Source organism: Capra hircus, chromosome 18 (assembly GCF_001704415.2).
Source record: "Capra hircus breed San Clemente chromosome 18, ASM170441v1, whole genome shotgun sequence".
NCBI classification, from domain to species: domain Eukaryota; kingdom Metazoa; phylum Chordata; class Mammalia; order Artiodactyla; family Bovidae; genus Capra; species Capra hircus.
Window position 1 is genome coordinate 49,352,943 of NC_030825.1, and position 16,067 is coordinate 49,369,009.

Genomic DNA, 16,067 nt, shown 5'->3' on the forward strand with positions numbered 1-16,067 from the left:
TCTATGCCCGGCCGCCCGCCTGCCGCACTGGCCGTGTCCCCACTGGGAACGCTGGCTCTCCTGCCCTGCTCTGCAGCTCCTTCCCCCAGCAAACGCCCCAGGACAGGCCCGTCTCTGATTCCAGGGGCCCAGGTCGCTGGGCCCCTGCCCCCACAGCCCCAGCACCACAAGCAGGGAGTCAGGAGTGTCTGTTCCCCGGGGTGGCCCTCCCCGAGCCCGGCCGACCTCTCACCGGAGCTGCCCCTGCTGCCTGGAGGCCTGGACACCTCTGTCCCCTCCTCCTGCCTCCTGGGTGCCTGGTTTTGGCCTGCAGTGTATTCCCAGCAACTTGATTCTGTGTCCCGCTTAGCAGTTGGGCAGAGAGAAGACCAAGAAATGAGCTATTTATTGAGCACTAACTGCGTGCTTCCCAGGTGATGCTAGTGGTAAAGAACCGCCTGTCAGTGCAGGAGACGTAAGAGGCATGGGTTCAATCCCTGGGTTGAGAAGATCCCCTGGAGGAGGACACAGCAACCCACTCCAGCATTCTTACCTAGAGAATCCCGTGGACGGAGGAGCTTGGCGGGCTACAGTCCATGTGGTCGCACAGAATTGGACACAGCTGAAGCAACGTAGCCCGCCCACAGCCGCATGCTAGGACCTCCTCCAAACGCTCCATGTGCACGGGCTGCCAGTGGCCCATGCCCACGCCAGGAGTGGGCAGGCCCCGTTATCCGCACTCACAAGAGGGGGACACAAGTCACAGGATGCAGACTTTGACTGCCGCCTGCCTCAGAGCCCCAGGTCCAGCAAGGCCTTCCTGAGGGCAGTCTGCCAGGGGTCCCTGCTCTGTCGCCGCTTAGCAGTGTGACCTCTGAGAAGAAGGGTTTTCTCACCTCCCTTCTCCCGCATGTGAAATGGGGAGCAGACCAGCGCCCTCCTTAGGATCATCTGAGGATTAAATGAGCAGGCGAAGGGCTCAGGAGAGTGTCCGGCCCCATGGGCGCCCTGCACATGGCCTGGCAGTGGGAGCAGCCTCCCCAGCATGTGGATGGAGTGTGTGTTTGACGTGTTCTCCCGGCAGTGGGGAGGCGGGGGGGTGCCTTTGGCACAGGCAGGAAGAGTGGAGGGGACCTCTCACCCTAGAGGGAAAACGAGGTTGGGTGGAAGATTCCTGGCCACAAACCCTGACTAACAGCGCGTTCGCTGTGGGCCTCCACCCTCGCTGCCACCACACTGCCCTGAAGGGAGTGTCTTCTCTCTGCCCAAACTGCCCTCTGGTGCTTAGAGCAGGACTCCAGGGTGGGGGACCAGAGGCCTGGAGGCATCTGTGGGAGGGGATGCCTGCCAGAAAGCCCAGGTCGGAGCATTTGGGAGGTTTTTTGGTGTTTTCTACGCCTCGGGGTTTGGGATCTTGGTTCCCAGACCAGCGCCCCCTCCAGTGGAAGCAGGGAGTCCTAACCACTGGACACCAGGGAAGCCCCAACATCTGGCAGTTTTTGAGGGAGCTGGGCCTCTCTCGTGAGGGAGGAAATAAAGGCCAGCCTCTGGGGAGCTGCTGGTCACCAGGGACATGCAGAATACAGGCCTCTCCAGCTTCCCCCAGCCTGTGTTTGCTTCTCAGGAGAGCCCTGTAATGCTTGTGTTATTGCCACCGTCTTTTCCCCAGAGGCTCCATCAGGCCTCTTAAAAGAGTGCTCTCTGGGTTTTGTTTCATTTCATGAATGCAGGGCAGCGCTAGTCCTCGCCCCACGTATGCCCGTCCTCTCCTGATGGTTTATTTCTACTCACGAAAGCGTCTGCTCCTTGTCCTTTGCTCGCTCATTCATTCATCAGCTCAAGTCCCTCAAACACGCCAAGCCTCGAGCCGGCTGCCAGGAATTCAGCCTCGAAACAAAACACTCCTGCCCATCAGCCCGCACCTTTGCGGGGCCTGCCCAGCAGGGTGGAGCTGAACTTGGGGTGCCGGTCTGGTTGTCTCTCAGGCTGGGGGTCAGGACTTCCCTGGGCTCTCGCTTCCTGTGCTCGCTCGGGGCTGGGCGTTCACTGGCCAAGGCCTTCGCGAGCCTCCCCTCTGGGGCTCGTTGGCGAGTGTCCTGCAGCAGGTGTGTGTGTGCGTGTGTGTACACACCAGCGCAGCTGGCCCTCCACTCCCCTCCCCACCTGTGTGTGGAGGAGAGAGGCGGGCGTCAGCGGGGCTGGAGCCATCCCCAAGCCTCTCTGTTTTCCTTCCCCACCGCTCTGTAGACCCTCCTCACTATTTCTGTTCCTGTTCTGTTGCCGTTTTCAACTCTTCTTGGAGGCTTTCTGTGCTTCCTGAAAGGTACCTGGTCTCTGTGTGCCATCCCTCACCCTCCTCCTCCTGTCCTTGCGTTCCACCTCCCCACCCCCAGCAGGACCCCACCCTGTAGTTCAGGGCAGAGACTAGTCATTGTTGGCACCGCTCCCCTCCACCCTGTGGATCGGGACCTCTGCCCACCCAGCCAGCGGCAGCCTCCTCCAAGGGGGGGAATAGGAAAGGGGCCAGGCGTGCTCTGCCCATGCACTGACCACCAGCCTGCTCTGGGGGACACTGGCACCCCCTCCTCTGCCCACGCCCCACGGCTCCCTGGTGCAGCCTCCCTTCCCAGCCAAGGGGTGGGTCCTTCCAGGGCCCAGCTGCGTGGAGGACCCTACTCAGCCTCACCCAGGCCTCCTCTCTGTGGGCCTCTGAGTCCATTTCCCCCACATTAGGGGACTCCCCACTCCTCTTCAACACTTCCAGGGTCCAAGCTGAGAGAGCACACAAGCCCGGCTCCCTGAGCAAGGGTCTTAGCAGTCAGCTTCAAGGACCCCAGCAAGGCCTGTCAGGACTCAGCCATTCAGGGCACCCTCTTGCTGGCTCTTTGCTTCCTCTCCTCCCCGCCTCGGGGCCTTCCGTGTGGGCCACGGACGTGCCAGCTTTCAGGGGACCTGCCTGTCAGGAGGGAGGGTCAGCAGGCCCCAGGCAGCCCTGACTGTGTGCGCTTTCCCCCCCAACCCTGTCCCCCGACCCAGGCTGAGACCGCTGCCAACCGGATCTGCAAGGTGCTGGCCGTCAACCAGGAGAATGAGCACCTGATGGAAGATTATGAGAGGCTGGCCAGCGACGTGAGTGACCCCTCACCCCTGCCCTCCCCCGGTGGCCCCGCCAGAGCTGAAGGATCGGTCCCCTCTCATTACCCTTGGCCCACGGCCATGTGACACCTGCAGAGGAGAGAGCAAGGATGGCAGCGAGACCTTCTGGAGAAGGTCAGAGGGTTACAGAGCAGAGTTTGACCACACCAGTGCTCATGGGCTCACAGGACTGAGGGTCAGAGTGATGTGCCACTGTGCTCACTGGCTCCTGGCACCTCGAGCCTGGCTTCCTGCAGAGATACCTAGGGACAGAGTTTTTCCTGCTGCATTAGAATAAGCTGGGGAGCTTTTTATTTTATTTTTTAAAAATCTGTTGGGCATGCCATGCAAAAAAACATTTTAATTCCCTGACCCAGGGATCAAACCCACACCCCCTAGAGTGGAAGCACAGAATCTTAACCAGTGGATCACCAGGGAAGTCCCTTTGTTTTAAAAAAAAATTTTTAAGGAGCTTTTTAAAAAGTTCCCACCCCTATGCAAAAATTCCTGTCCCTGTGTCCCACACACAGAAGCCTGATTTGGTAGGATGGAGAGACGCTGAGATCCGATACAGCGACAGACAGGATGGCTGTCACGGCAGGTCCCCTGTGAGGAGGGAACGCCTGTTACCCTCTTGGCATCTGTGCTGCCCAGGAGGAGCCATTTGACTGTTCTTCTGGATCAGTGTTCCCCAGACTCTGAGATTTCACAGACCAGGAAAATTTGGGAAATATTTCCAGCCCCCCTATAGCGGCCAACTTTTTCTTTTGCAAAGTTAAGGATACTTTAAAGAAGAGAAAGCTACCATCTGGTACCACCATCACTACCAACACCAAGGAAAGGTTAAGGGGCTGTGTCCTAGAGTCCCAGCCTTGCCCAACAGAGGGCAGGCGGCACCAGGTACCCAGAAGCGAACACCGTGGAGACCTTGGGCCTCGGTTTTCTTGTCCTGCCTGAGGCTGGCATTTGGGACCCCCTTCCCCAGGCATATCTCCCTGCACGGTAACTAATCATACTCTCCTGGGATTGTTCTGGAATGCCAAGTTTGCTTGCTCGTTTGTACCTGGTCCTCGCTCCATCAAAGACACGAGTGGCTCAGAGAAGTACAGGTCACTTCCTTTTTTCAATTGTGCTGTCTAGTTTTCTGTGCCCAGGCCCTGTGCCTGGCACCGGCCACCCGAGTGAGCCAGGCGTGTGGCCAGCCCTGCCTTGGGGCGCTTACAGTTGGTGAACGGGGCACAGCGAGGTTCTCAGTGTTGCGTATGGCGACAGTGGATTCTTGTGCAGGCCTGATGGGGGAGGTGCCCCCACAGGAGTGTCTGCATTGAGGCCGTCCTGCTTAGGGGAGGGAGGGAGACCAAGAGCAAAGGCAGAAGCAGAAAGTAGCCAGAGAGCAGCACTGTGGTTCCGGCAGGAGTGATACCCCCAGAGTCCCTGGCCATGGGACGCCCATAGGGAGTCATGGAGAAGTCAGGCTGGGCAGCAGGGGTGATCCCCCAAGATGGGGTCCTTGAAGATCCAGGTCCCATGTGCCCGCGCGCTGGAGGCAGCCTGTCAGCCGTCGGCGGGCCCCCTGCCAAGGTCACCCCAGCTTTCCGTGGGCCCATAGCTCCTGGAGTGGATCCGGCGCACCATCCCCTGGCTGGAGGACCGCGTGCCCCAGAAGACCATCCAGGAAATGCAGCAGAAGCTGGAGGACTTCCGCGACTACCGGCGGGTCCACAAGCCGCCCAAGGTGCAGGAGAAGTGCCAGCTAGAGATCAACTTCAACACGCTGCAGACCAAGCTGCGCCTCAGCAACCGGCCCGCCTTCATGCCCTCCGAGGGCAAGATGGTGTCGGTGAGTGCCAGGGCCCAGGAGGCCTGCGGAGCCACCGAGGCCCCGTGAGGGGTGGAGGGGCAGCTCCAGGCCACCCCCAGGCGTAGTGTCTGGCCTGCACAGTCTTTCTGAACTAGAATGCACAGATCCGGGTGCAAGGTGCCGTGGGGCATACACTTGACACTTACCTGTGTTTCATTTCCCCGCATCACTCCCTGGAGTTTTACTCTCATCCCAGGACCACACCATAGTTTGGAATCATTTGAATCTGGACCCTCCTTTGGCTGGGACTCCCAGACCTCCAAGTGCTTGAGATCCCTTCCCAGGAGAGGGTGATGGTCACTGCACAGTCGGCTTCTGACTCCCATAGCACCGTGGGGGCATTCACTCATTCCTTGTCGCTCATTCGTTTAACCGGAAGGTGTGGGCCGCACCTGCTTCGTGCGGGGCCCTGTGCAGGCACAGCGGAGCAGGGCGACGTGAGACCCCGGCCTGCTGCTCTGCCTCCTGTGAGCGTCCTTCTGGGAGGCACTGCCCCGCTGGGTGCCCCAGCCCCCGTGTAGCCGCGCCCTCTCCTGCCCCCACAGGACATCAACAACGGCTGGCAGCACCTGGAGCAGGCCGAGAAGGGCTACGAGGAGTGGCTGCTGAACGAGATCCGCCGGCTGGAGCGGCTCGACCACCTGGCAGAGAAGTTCCGGCAGAAGGCCTCCATCCACGAGGCCTGGACTGATGGTACAGCCCTCCCTGCTCGCCCCCTCCTTTCCTGGCTCTCAGACACACGCATTGCTCACACATACACACAGACACACACACACAGAGCCCCTACTGCCTGTGTGGGGTTTGTCTGTTTCTTAGGCTCCCTGTTTTGCTGCCTGAGAACACACGTGTCGCAAATGACGCTCTGGGTGCATCCAGCCCTGGGCAGCAAGGAACAGCTTGGGGCCAGGTCTCCCCAGTCTGCTCTGGCCTGGAGATCACTCATGGGTGGGCGCCTTCCTAGGCCACTGGCGGCCGGTCATCTGAGAATGCAGCCCTGGGCTGGCTGTTTAGGGATGTGACCCCCAGGCCGGCCTGTCTGCCCTGAGGATGGCACCCCTTCGGGCCAGTGGGGCCAGGGGCAGGCTCGCCCCGCTCCTGCAGCTTGGGCTCACATAGCCTGCCTTCCGTCTCCCTCACCCTTTTGAGACTGTGGACCTCGCGCTGAAGAGCCTGTCCTGGCCAGCCTGGGATCCCGAGCACGGTTAGACCAGGGCACGGAGCCGCCTCCTGGCCCTGCTGCCCGACCTGCGGGTGCCACTCACTGACCAGCCTTCGGTGTGGGCCCCCCGTGGGAGCTCTTTCTCAACTCCGCCCCATCCAGTGCCTCCCCCCGGGGAGCTTGCCCCCCGTGGGACCCCTTCTTCCAGAAGGGCTGCAGTGACTCCGGTTTCTCGGCAGCTCCACAGCTGCCTGTCCTCTTGGCTCGGGCTGTGGGATTCCATCACGTCCTAGCCCTCAGCTGGGACCCACACCAGGCTGAGATCCCAGATCCCAAGGGCCTGAGAGCCTTCAGGAAACAGCCAGCGCCTGGGAATGCGGAGGGCCTTCCACGGGGCTCCCACCCTCCGGCTCTGGCCGCCTCCTTCCCGCTCTGCCTTGCCCTCCTGCCGCCACTCTGCCGCTGGTTTCACAGCTCCTTGGAGGGTGGTTCTTCCTCCAGCCCCCACCCACCCAGCCATTAGGTGAGCATGCGTGCATGCTCAGTTGCTCCAACTCTTTGCAACCCCATGGGCTGCAGCCCAGCAGGCTCCTCTGTCCGTGGGATTCTCCAGGCAAGGATACTGGAGTGGATTGTCACACCCTCCTCCAGGGGATCTTCCCTACCCAGGCATCGAACCTGGGTCTTCTGTATTTCCCGCATTGACCAGCAGGTTCTTTAATAGTAGCACCACCTGGGAAGCCCTTTGGCAGGAGCCCCAACCCTGGCCAGTTGCTAAGACCCACCCAGAGGCGCCCACATGGAGCCTGCCCACCTCTGCCGGCATGTGGACATGAGGCTCTGCAGGCTGTGCTGACTGGGGCCCGTGTCACCCATGTCCCTGGCCGCTGCCCAGAGAATGCCCTCCTCACAGGAGCTCCTGAGGATCCTGGCCCTCGTGTGCCAGGGGAGGGATGCGGAGCAGGGGGAGCCAGAAGGCCAGGCGAGGACCACGAAGCCTGTGCTGGGAAGCAGGTGCCTCCCTCTGCCTCGCAGAGGCCACACTCGTGGGTTCTGCCCCTCAGACCTGAGGGAAGGGGAGTTGGCATGTAGTTCATCTGTTGGCTCTTCATTCATTCATTCATTCAACAAACATCTCTCGAGCCTCTTCGCTGTGCTCAGCAGTTTCCCAAGTAGGGAAAGGTTCCTGCCCAGGGAGCTCAGAGACCAACCAGTTTTGCCATTTCTCTTGTCAGAGGTTCCTTGTCACTTAAGTAGGATTTAGAGCGCCCGTGTCCCCCGCTTGGATGAACCATCTCCTATCATTATCTCTCTCCATCATCCTTCCTTGGTCTCTGAGGATCATCCCTGTGGATTTGCCTCCTGGGGGCCTCTCGTCAGCCCTTCAGCCTCTCTCTTGGGGCTCCAAGAGGCCTGGAAGAGGGTCTCCTGAGGCCGAGGGGAGAAGGGGTGATGGGCCCTCAGAGCTGCTTCCCTGGGAACCTGGCCAGCCTTCACCTGAAGGCGTTTAGAAGTGGGTCCAAGCTTCAGCCAGGGCCCAGCTGCTCCATCGACCTCCACATGCCTCGGCCCCGCCTCCCCTCAGGCACTCTGGCATCCAGCCCTCCCCCTTGCGTTGGAGCCACTGGGCAGGCCTGTCCATTCTCATTCCTGAGACCTGAAGCCTCCGTCCTCTGAGCCACCAATTACGCTCCACAGGACAGACCGGCCCCCGACCCCGCTGTACCCCTGGGATCAGGTGGAGCAGGCTCCTTACCTGTGTGTGCAGCGGGGGCAGAGGGCAGAGTGAGCTGCTGCCACCCTATAACCCCCTCACCATCCCCTGCAGCCTGCAGGAGTATGTGAGCCTCCACCTGGAGGCTCCTCACAGGGTCTCAGATTGTCTGGGGAGAAAGCGCCCCCCCGCCCCCTCCCTCCCTTGGCCTGGCTGCCCCTTGGCCCGGGTCCCAGGCAGCCCTGGCCTTGGCCCCCTCCTCCCCCTTCTTCCCCCTGGCAGCTCCTTTGCAGCAGCTCTGCTGAGGCAGAGAAGTGGTAACCTGCTATTTCTGGTTCCCACCCTTGGTAGAAAGCGATCTGGAGAAGGGAATTGCAAGCTTGCCTTTGTGGTTGGGCCCACTGCCCCGGGGCTGGGACGGCAGGGCCCCTTGGAGTCAGGCTCCCAGGCCGAGCTGCCCCCTGCCCGCTGGTTCGGGGCTCTATCCCTGGGATGGCTGCGGTGGGGTGGGCCTGGCTGGTGCCCACCCTTTTCGAGATCACCTCACTGGGGCTTTAGCCAAGGGCTGGCATTGGCCCCATTGTACAGAAGAAGGAGCAGGCCAGGAGAGACTGCCTGCTTGGCTGCACATGGCAGACAGCAGTTGGGATTTTCTGGTGCCAGCTGAGGAGGGTTTGGTCTCTGAGTGCGCTCTGAGGATAGCCCGAGGTTGCTTTATAGGTTAGGAGTCCCAGCATCTCCCCCTCAGTTCTCTGCAGTACCGAGTGTGCAGGGCTCCTCGCCTGAGCTTCTGTCCTAGGGTGTATAATTAGCCAGGCTCCGGGCCTAATAACAGTGTTCCTCCCTTCCTTCAAAGGGCCTGACATGGGCCCTGCCTCACTGCACACAGAAAGCCCTTAGGGTAGCGCGGAGCAGATGTGTGGTAGGACTCCCTCCCTGAGGGGGCCTGGTGCCCAAGGGCCAGGGAGCAGGCATAGGGGTCAGGATCCTGGAAGAGCCCCAAGTCAGACTTCCCCTCCCCTCTGTACCCCCAGCCCACCCCCCTGCACTGCTGAGGTCCAGTTAGGCCCTCCGCAGGTGGATGTTGACGTTTCCAGCCTTGGTAGCACAGTCCAGATTCTTACCATCTACCAATAAAGGACTTCCCAGGTAGCCTAGTGGTCAAGAACCTACTTGCCAGTACAAGAGATGTTGAGATGTGGGTTTGATCTTTGGGTTAGAAAGATCCCCTGGAGGAGGAAATGGCCACCCACTCTAGTATTCTTGCCTGGAGAACCCCACGGACAGAGGAGCCTGGTGTTCTACAGTCCACAGGGGCATAAAGAATCGGACACAACCGAGCGACTTAGCGTACACCAATAAAAGACACTAAGTCTAGAACACAGAGCCTGAGTTGGGATATCTGACTCACGCCCCCAACCCCACAGTGTCTCCCAGCCCCATCCAGGAGCTGTTATAGCTGGGCTTAGAAATACCTGCAAAGGAGCAAGGGAAGAGGTTCCCAGGGTTTCCGGCTTTCGTGGCAGCATCCTCGCCAAGGCAGGGCATGGGGTCTGCACCCCACTCCCCTCCCTCTGGTCGGACACCCCCTCTGGACGCCCGTGGCACTGTTGGGCAAGCACCCCCGCTCTCCGCCCCACCTCAGGGAAGGAGGCCATGCTGAAGCACCGGGACTATGAGACGGCCACCCTGTCGGACATCAAGGCCCTCATCCGCAAGCACGAAGCCTTTGAGAGCGACCTGGCTGCCCACCAGGACCGCGTGGAGCAGATTGCCGCCATCGCCCAGGAGCTCAAGTATGTGTGGGCTCACGGTCCCCTGCTTTCCTGCCAGCACCTGGCCCGGAGCGGTGGTGGGGCAGGTGGAGGGGTTCCCCTGGCCCTTTCCACCCTCACCCCCTCCTTTCCCATGCCAAGAAGGAGCCTTACGGGGTGATGCCTTTTGTCCGCCTGTCTTAACCCCAGATGAGACCCATAGTGGGATCTACGTTCTCTAGCAGAAGGGAGGTCTCTGGCGCCCTGAGGTGGTGGGCAGCCTAGCCCACGGCCCCCACCCATGGCTCCCTGAGGGAATCGGGCTGCACAGAGAGCCCATTGTTCGGCCCGGCCCTTCCCTCTGCTGCTCAGAATACACTTATTGTAAGAGCTTCCAGGCAGCCGGTTCTCTGCCCTCCCCGCCCCACCCCAGTCAGATAAACTCGTGCACACAATTAGTACACTGAGTCTCCAGCACAGTGAAAGGGAGCCTTATTCCCCCAGCGCAGCGGCCAGCAGCAGGCAAGGCCCAGGGAGCGGGAGGCCCCAGCCATTACTTCATGGAAAATCCACAGGCCCTGGAGGGGCGGCAGGACTCCCAAAATAGCCGTCTGCTCAAAAATAGGATCCTTGGCTGGAGTCGGCCTTTCGACAGACACCTCCCACCCTGTCACAGTCATCCCCGAAGTTCTGCCTGTTCCTCCAAGGCAGGGGCCCAGCAGCGAGGCCTGAAGGAGCCCCACGCCGAGGCCTGAAGGAGCCCCACGCCAGGCAGGGCCGTCTCCCTGACTCACTCCCTCCACACTGCCCAGCTGCTCTGGGGCTCCCCATGTGCTCGCCCAGGAGCAGAAGTACTAGCAGGCACAGTCCTGGGTGCACACGCCCTCACTGGGCACTGCTGGGGGTCCTGCAGCTCCTCTAGGATCAAGCCCCCTGTACCTGGCACGTCCAGGCCGAGGAGAGTGAGGTCACGGATACAGACGCGCACCATCTGCAGGGGTTGTGGGGGTGGGACAGGCGAGCCCCCTGGATGCTGGTTGGCAACAGACTTGCCATCAGCGCTAGGCCAGCCCACTGCTCAGGCACTGGGAATGGCCATGTGAAACCCATCGCCCTGAGCCAGGGAGCTGACGGTCCCCCAGGCAGCTCTCTGGACAGTCGCCCTGGAGGAAGGGGGAGGGTTGTTTGGGGCGCCGTCCGTTCCCCCACAGATGAGGCAGAGGCCAAGGGCCGCCTGGGCTGAGCCTGGAGGGCAGCCCGGCTGAGCATCGATTAATGATAATGATGAAAGCTCAGAGCACTCAGGGCCCTCTGTGTGCCAGCTCATCAGTCCCGTTGATCGTCTGTTACAGAGCTGGGACTGAGGCACACAGAGGCCAAGGGCCTGCCTGGGGTCACCCAGCTAGGGAGTGAGTGAGATGCGAGTGGAATCCAGGCCGGCCTGGCCCCTGCGTGGAGCGCTGCCTTGCTGCTCCTCCAGCCCTTGCCTGCTCCCCTGGCCCCTGTATCCTGCCTGACCGCCTGGTCACCCTAGACCTGTGCACCGACTCCCTAGGAGCCTGCTGCTGGGAGTGCCCAAGTGTGACCCCAGGAGGCGGCAGGCCTGGGGCTGATGCTCAGGAGTGGGGTGGGGGGGCAAGAACTATGGTATCAGCTCAGTGTTCCCAACCTCAGTCAAGGCAACAGTAATACCCATTCCCTGATCAGCTTGTTTTTTTTTCCCTTGAATATATTGTTAGTTGCTTAGCATGAGATTGCAGGCTAGTCACACACTTTTTTTCCCTAATACCCATAAAAACATGTCCTTTAATAACTTCCTACTTTCACCCACTGGGCGCCAAGGACTGTTCTCAGCACTTCTCATGTGTTAAGTAACTTGGTGTCCTCACAACCCCACCCCATCTCACAGATGAAAAAACCGAGGGATCCAGAGGGAATTCACTCGCCCAGGGTCACACAGGTTCAAAATCGGGAGCTGGAATTCACGCCTAGGGAACTTGGCTCCAGAGCCTTGTCCTCTAACCAGCGTGCTCTGCTAGCCTTTCTGTAAACGGAAAAAGCAACCCAGGGGCTTCCCTGGGGGTCCACTGCTCAGGACTCTGCTTCCACTGCTGGGGGTTTGGGCTTGGCTGCTGCCCGGGGAACTCAGATCCCACAGCCACATGGCACAGCCCAGAAAGCAATCCAGATAAGGCGTGGCTGAGGGTCACAGTCTGGGAGGCCTGTGTCAGCGGCTCTTGACAGGAAGCTCTGTTGTCCTTTCCCCACCAACCTCCTCGCCAGTTCCTCCTGCCTCAGCCCAGAGAGGTGGTGTCCCCCAGCACCAGGGCCTGGGATGCATGTGGGCGGGCGGGTCCGGTCTCACCCCCCTCTGCCCGGTCCACAGCGAGCTGGATTACTACGACTCCCACAATGTCAACACGCGCTGCCAGAAGATCTGTGACCAGTGGGACGCCCTTGGCTCTCTGACCCACAGTCGCAGGGAAGCCCTGGAGGTGAGCGGTGGCGGGGGTGGGGGTGGGTGCCCTCAGAGCTTCCCAGACCCCGGCCCACCATGCACGGCCCCTGCTGGCCCTCTGACCTCCCTCCTCGGTCCCTGTTGCACCAGAAAACGGAGAAGCAGCTGGAGACCATTGACCAGCTGCACCTGGAGTACGCCAAGCGGGCGGCGCCCTTCAACAACTGGATGGAGAGCGCCATGGAGGACCTCCAGGATATGTTCATCGTCCACACCATTGAGGAAATCGAGGTCCGCCCCGCCCCCCTGCCCTTTCGGGGGCTCGTGGGTCCTCTGGGGGCCGGGCCGCCCCCTCACCCCTTCTCTTCACATCCCCCAGGGTCTGATCTCAGCCCATGACCAGTTCAAGTCGACGCTGCCGGACGCTGACAGGGAGCGGGAGGCCATCCTGGCCATCCACAAGGAAGCCCAGCGGATCGCCGAGAGCAACCACATCAAGCTCTCAGGCAGCAACCCCTACACCACCGTCACTCCCCAGATCATCAACTCCAAGTGGGAGAAGGTAGGCATCACCCAGCCACCCACCCGCTGGCAGGCCGGGGAAGGGCTGCCAGGCGAAGGGCCGCCCCTTGACTGCCCCTGCCCGCATGCCTCCCCAGGTGCAGCAGCTGGTGCCCAAGCGGGACCACGCCCTCCTGGAGGAGCAGAGCAAACAGCAGTCCAATGAGCACCTCCGCCGCCAGTTTGCCAGCCAGGCCAACATTGTGGGGCCCTGGATCCAGACGAAGATGGAGGTGAGGGCATCGCCCCAGCCTTGCCGCACCCCAAGAATCTCTTGGCAGAATTGAGCAAGAGGCCCTGCTGAATGGGAGGCTGCCCGCCCCTGGCAGGAGGTCCACAGTGCTCCTGGGGGCCTCGTGGGATCGGGAAGGTTATATTGGTGGAAATGGCGGTGCCATCCAGCACGAGACTGTGCATGCCCCTCGGTGCCCTTCGGGTTACTGCTGACCGAGCGGAATCACTGAAACTCACGACCAGTCTGAGAGGTCCAGGCAGGCAGCCCAAGGCATAGTACCAGCCGCTGTGGTGGGGCGAGGCGTGGGGGCGCTCAAGAGCCCGGGTTCTGAAGTGCGCCAGGCCTGGGTTCCCGGCCCGGCTCTGCCTCTTACGGTGATAAGCTGCCCTCTCCCAGCCTCAGTTTCCAGCTCTGCAGGAGGGGCTTGTCCCAGGCTTGGGCCTCACAGGGAGGGAGTGGTGGGGGTGGACCTGCGAAGCACTGGGGCAGAAACTCTGGTCACTGCTGCTGTGCTGGAGGGCGGGGCTGGGGGGACAGTCAGTGAGTGGCAGGCCTCTGGGAGAGGACCTTCGGGCTGGAGGCGGCCTCTCTGCCACCACCACTACCAATCTGGGGTGCGGTAGCCAGTGACAGGGCTCCTCCCGGTGGCTGGTGGGGGCCGAGGGCCCGCCAGCCCCAGCCCAGCACCTCCCTCCTCTGTGCAGGAGATCGGGCGCATCTCCATTGAGATGAACGGGACGCTGGAGGACCAGCTGAGCCACCTGAAGCAGTATGAGCGCAGCATCGTGGACTACAAGCCCAACCTGGACCTGCTTGAGCAGCAGCACCAGCTCATCCAGGAGGCCCTCATCTTCGACAACAAGCACACCAACTATACCATGGAGGTGCGCCCTGCTCCCCCCGCCAGCCCGAGCCAGGCTGCTGCCTTCTTCCAATTGGTTTCTGCCCTGTAGAAAAGCCGGCTCCCGCTTTCTCTCTCTCCTCTTTCACTCTGACCACAGAGACTGGATCCCATGTTCATATTTTTTGAAGAGTTGACTTCCTTACCAGTACTCTCCCATCACCATGATCACACACATCTCAGGACAATCTCCCTGGAGAGCCGGGAGGGCAGCAGCACCTGCCCCCTACTATGGCCTCAGCCATTTGATCCTTTGGTTCTTGCTTGACAGCTGGTTGCTGTCAGACTGGCAGCTTGAAATGATCCCTGGTGATAAGCCCTGAGACCATGCAAATCCTAGGGTGCCACTAAATAAAAGGAAGGGAGAGGAGTTTCCCCAGAAAGCTAGATAAGTGTTGCCTGGAACATCTCTGCAGAGTTCCCCTGAGGATCCTGGCATGGGTGTTAGGCCCCAATCCTTGGCTACATCGTGACCGGGAGCGTGCTGTGAACCGGGGCCCTGGTGGGCAGGCAGAGGCAGGCATGTGGCTGTGTCCCTGTGTGCACGGGAGTGCGTGGGACTGGGTTGGCTCTGGGAGAGGATTAGGAGAAACCCAAGTCTGACCCCCCTGAGTTGCAGCTACTGTGGTACCACTGGCCCAACCCGCACTCACGCCCTGGTTCCTCCCCAGCACATCCGGGTGGGCTGGGAGCAGCTGCTCACCACCATCGCCCGCACCATCAACGAGGTTGAGAACCAGATCCTCACCCGCGACGCCAAGGGCATCAGCCAGGAGCAGATGCAGGAGTTCCGGGCGTCCTTCAACCACTTCGACAAGGTGAGCGGCTCCCTCAGCCCCCGTCTTCCCTCCTTCCCCGCTGTCACCTCCCACCCCGCCCCCTCCGTCTTCACATCTGTCTGTCTGTTCGCATCACAGTCCCTGAGTATCAGAGGCCACTCACGGGCTGGCAGGGACCCAGCTTCCCTCAGGAGAAAGGGGAACCCCTGGCTCTGTCCCTGGGGCTGTGCCTCCCCACCCACCTGCCAGGGCAACCCTGAAGGGACAAGTGCCAGCACCCCCAGGGACCCAAGACAGACACACAGACAAGTGCCAGCACCCCCGGGGATCCCAGACACACACACACACAGACACAGACAAGTGCCAGCACCCCCGGGAATCCAAGACACACATACACACACTCACTGTTCTTAAAAGTCAAACGTGGCCTGGAAGCCCCATTAGACGGTCCCCGCGCGCCAGTTTGCCCCAGGCCCTCCCTGCTGGGCTTTGAGGTGCCATCCACCTGCCGTCCATGGGGAGGATGTGCTCCAGGGGTTAGCAGGGCCCCTGCATCCCACACAAGAGGGGGCAGTCCCCTCTCTCCCACCCCAGATCCTAGGAGGCCAGGAGAGCTCCCCTGTTCCCTCCCAGGAGTCCTGGGACTTGAGTCCTGCACCTCTCAGCCCCCACCCTGCCCTGGCCCAGAGGAGGCGGGGTGAGGCCTCTGACCACCCTCCAGGCCCCACCCTGCCATCACCTTGTCCTCGTCACCTCTAACTCTGTGTTTCCCTCCCCCCGTCCCGTGTGTCCCCTTCCCCCGCCCTCTGCATGTGACCCCGGCCCCCGGCCCCGCCTCTGCCGGCCTGGTCTCCACACCGCCCGCCCCTCGTGCACACCTGCCTCCGGATGCCGCCGGCAGGACCATGGCGGGGCGCTGGGGCCGGAAGAGTTCAAGGCCTGCCTCATCAGCCTGGGCTACGACGTGGAGAACGACCGGCAGGTACGCGTCCCCGGGGCCCCAGCGGACCGTGGCATTAACTGCTTTTCTCTCTCTCCTCCTCTCTGTCTCCCTTCCCTCGGCCACCCCACCCCTCGCCATCGTGTGCCATCTCACCGGCGCTCTTGCCTCCTCCTCCCCGCCCCGTGTCTCTCCGGACGCCTGCCCCCTTACCTGGTGTCTCGGGCCGCCTCTGTCTGCCCCGCTCCCGCCACTGTCCTGTCTCGCTGTGCGCACGGGGCGGCCCCTCTTGCCTACTCTGGGCCCGGCCTCCTCTGCTGTCCCTGGGTCCTGGAGCAGAAGCAGACAGGCAGCATGGACTCCGATGACTTCAGGGCTCTGCTTATCTCCACAGGATACAGCCTGGTATGCCGCCTCTGCCTGCCCTGGTGCTCGGCCTCCCCCCCCCCCCGCCTCCCTCTCACCCTCCTCACCGCCTCCAGAGTCTCCGTGTCCTCGGGGACCCTCCTCCACCAGAGCAGCGCAGCCTAGCCTCCCTCTTCCTCCTCCGCTGCCTCTGCTGGGCGGGGTCCCTCCGACGACGGCCCCCCC

General features: G+C 61.5%; 1 protein-coding gene across 4 annotated transcripts in view; it reads left to right on the plus strand.

The window, feature by feature from the left end:
• ACTN4 (actinin alpha 4) overlaps positions 1-16,067 on the plus strand; it is a 72,329-nt gene that overhangs the window by 54,287 nt on the left and 1,975 nt on the right. For 2 of the 4 annotated variants that reach the window (XM_018062351.1, XM_018062352.1), the window contains exons 9-19: positions 3,016-3,108; positions 4,724-4,954; positions 5,521-5,668; positions 9,494-9,644; positions 11,989-12,097; positions 12,211-12,351; positions 12,440-12,622; positions 12,720-12,854; positions 13,561-13,740; positions 14,429-14,575; positions 15,438-15,518. In XM_018062351.1, coding sequence (XP_017917840.1) covers positions 3,016-3,108; positions 4,724-4,954; positions 5,521-5,668; positions 9,494-9,644; positions 11,989-12,097; positions 12,211-12,351; positions 12,440-12,622; positions 12,720-12,854; positions 13,561-13,740; positions 14,429-14,575; positions 15,438-15,518 — 1,599 coding nt within the window. Of the gene's footprint in view, positions 1-3,015; positions 3,109-4,723; positions 4,955-5,520; positions 5,669-9,493; positions 9,645-11,988; positions 12,098-12,210; positions 12,352-12,439; positions 12,623-12,719; positions 12,855-13,560; positions 13,741-14,428; positions 14,576-15,437; positions 15,519-15,815; positions 15,882-16,067 lie in introns of all 4 variants that reach the window. The other 2 variants (XM_018062354.1, XM_018062353.1) reach the window with 2 other exon arrangements.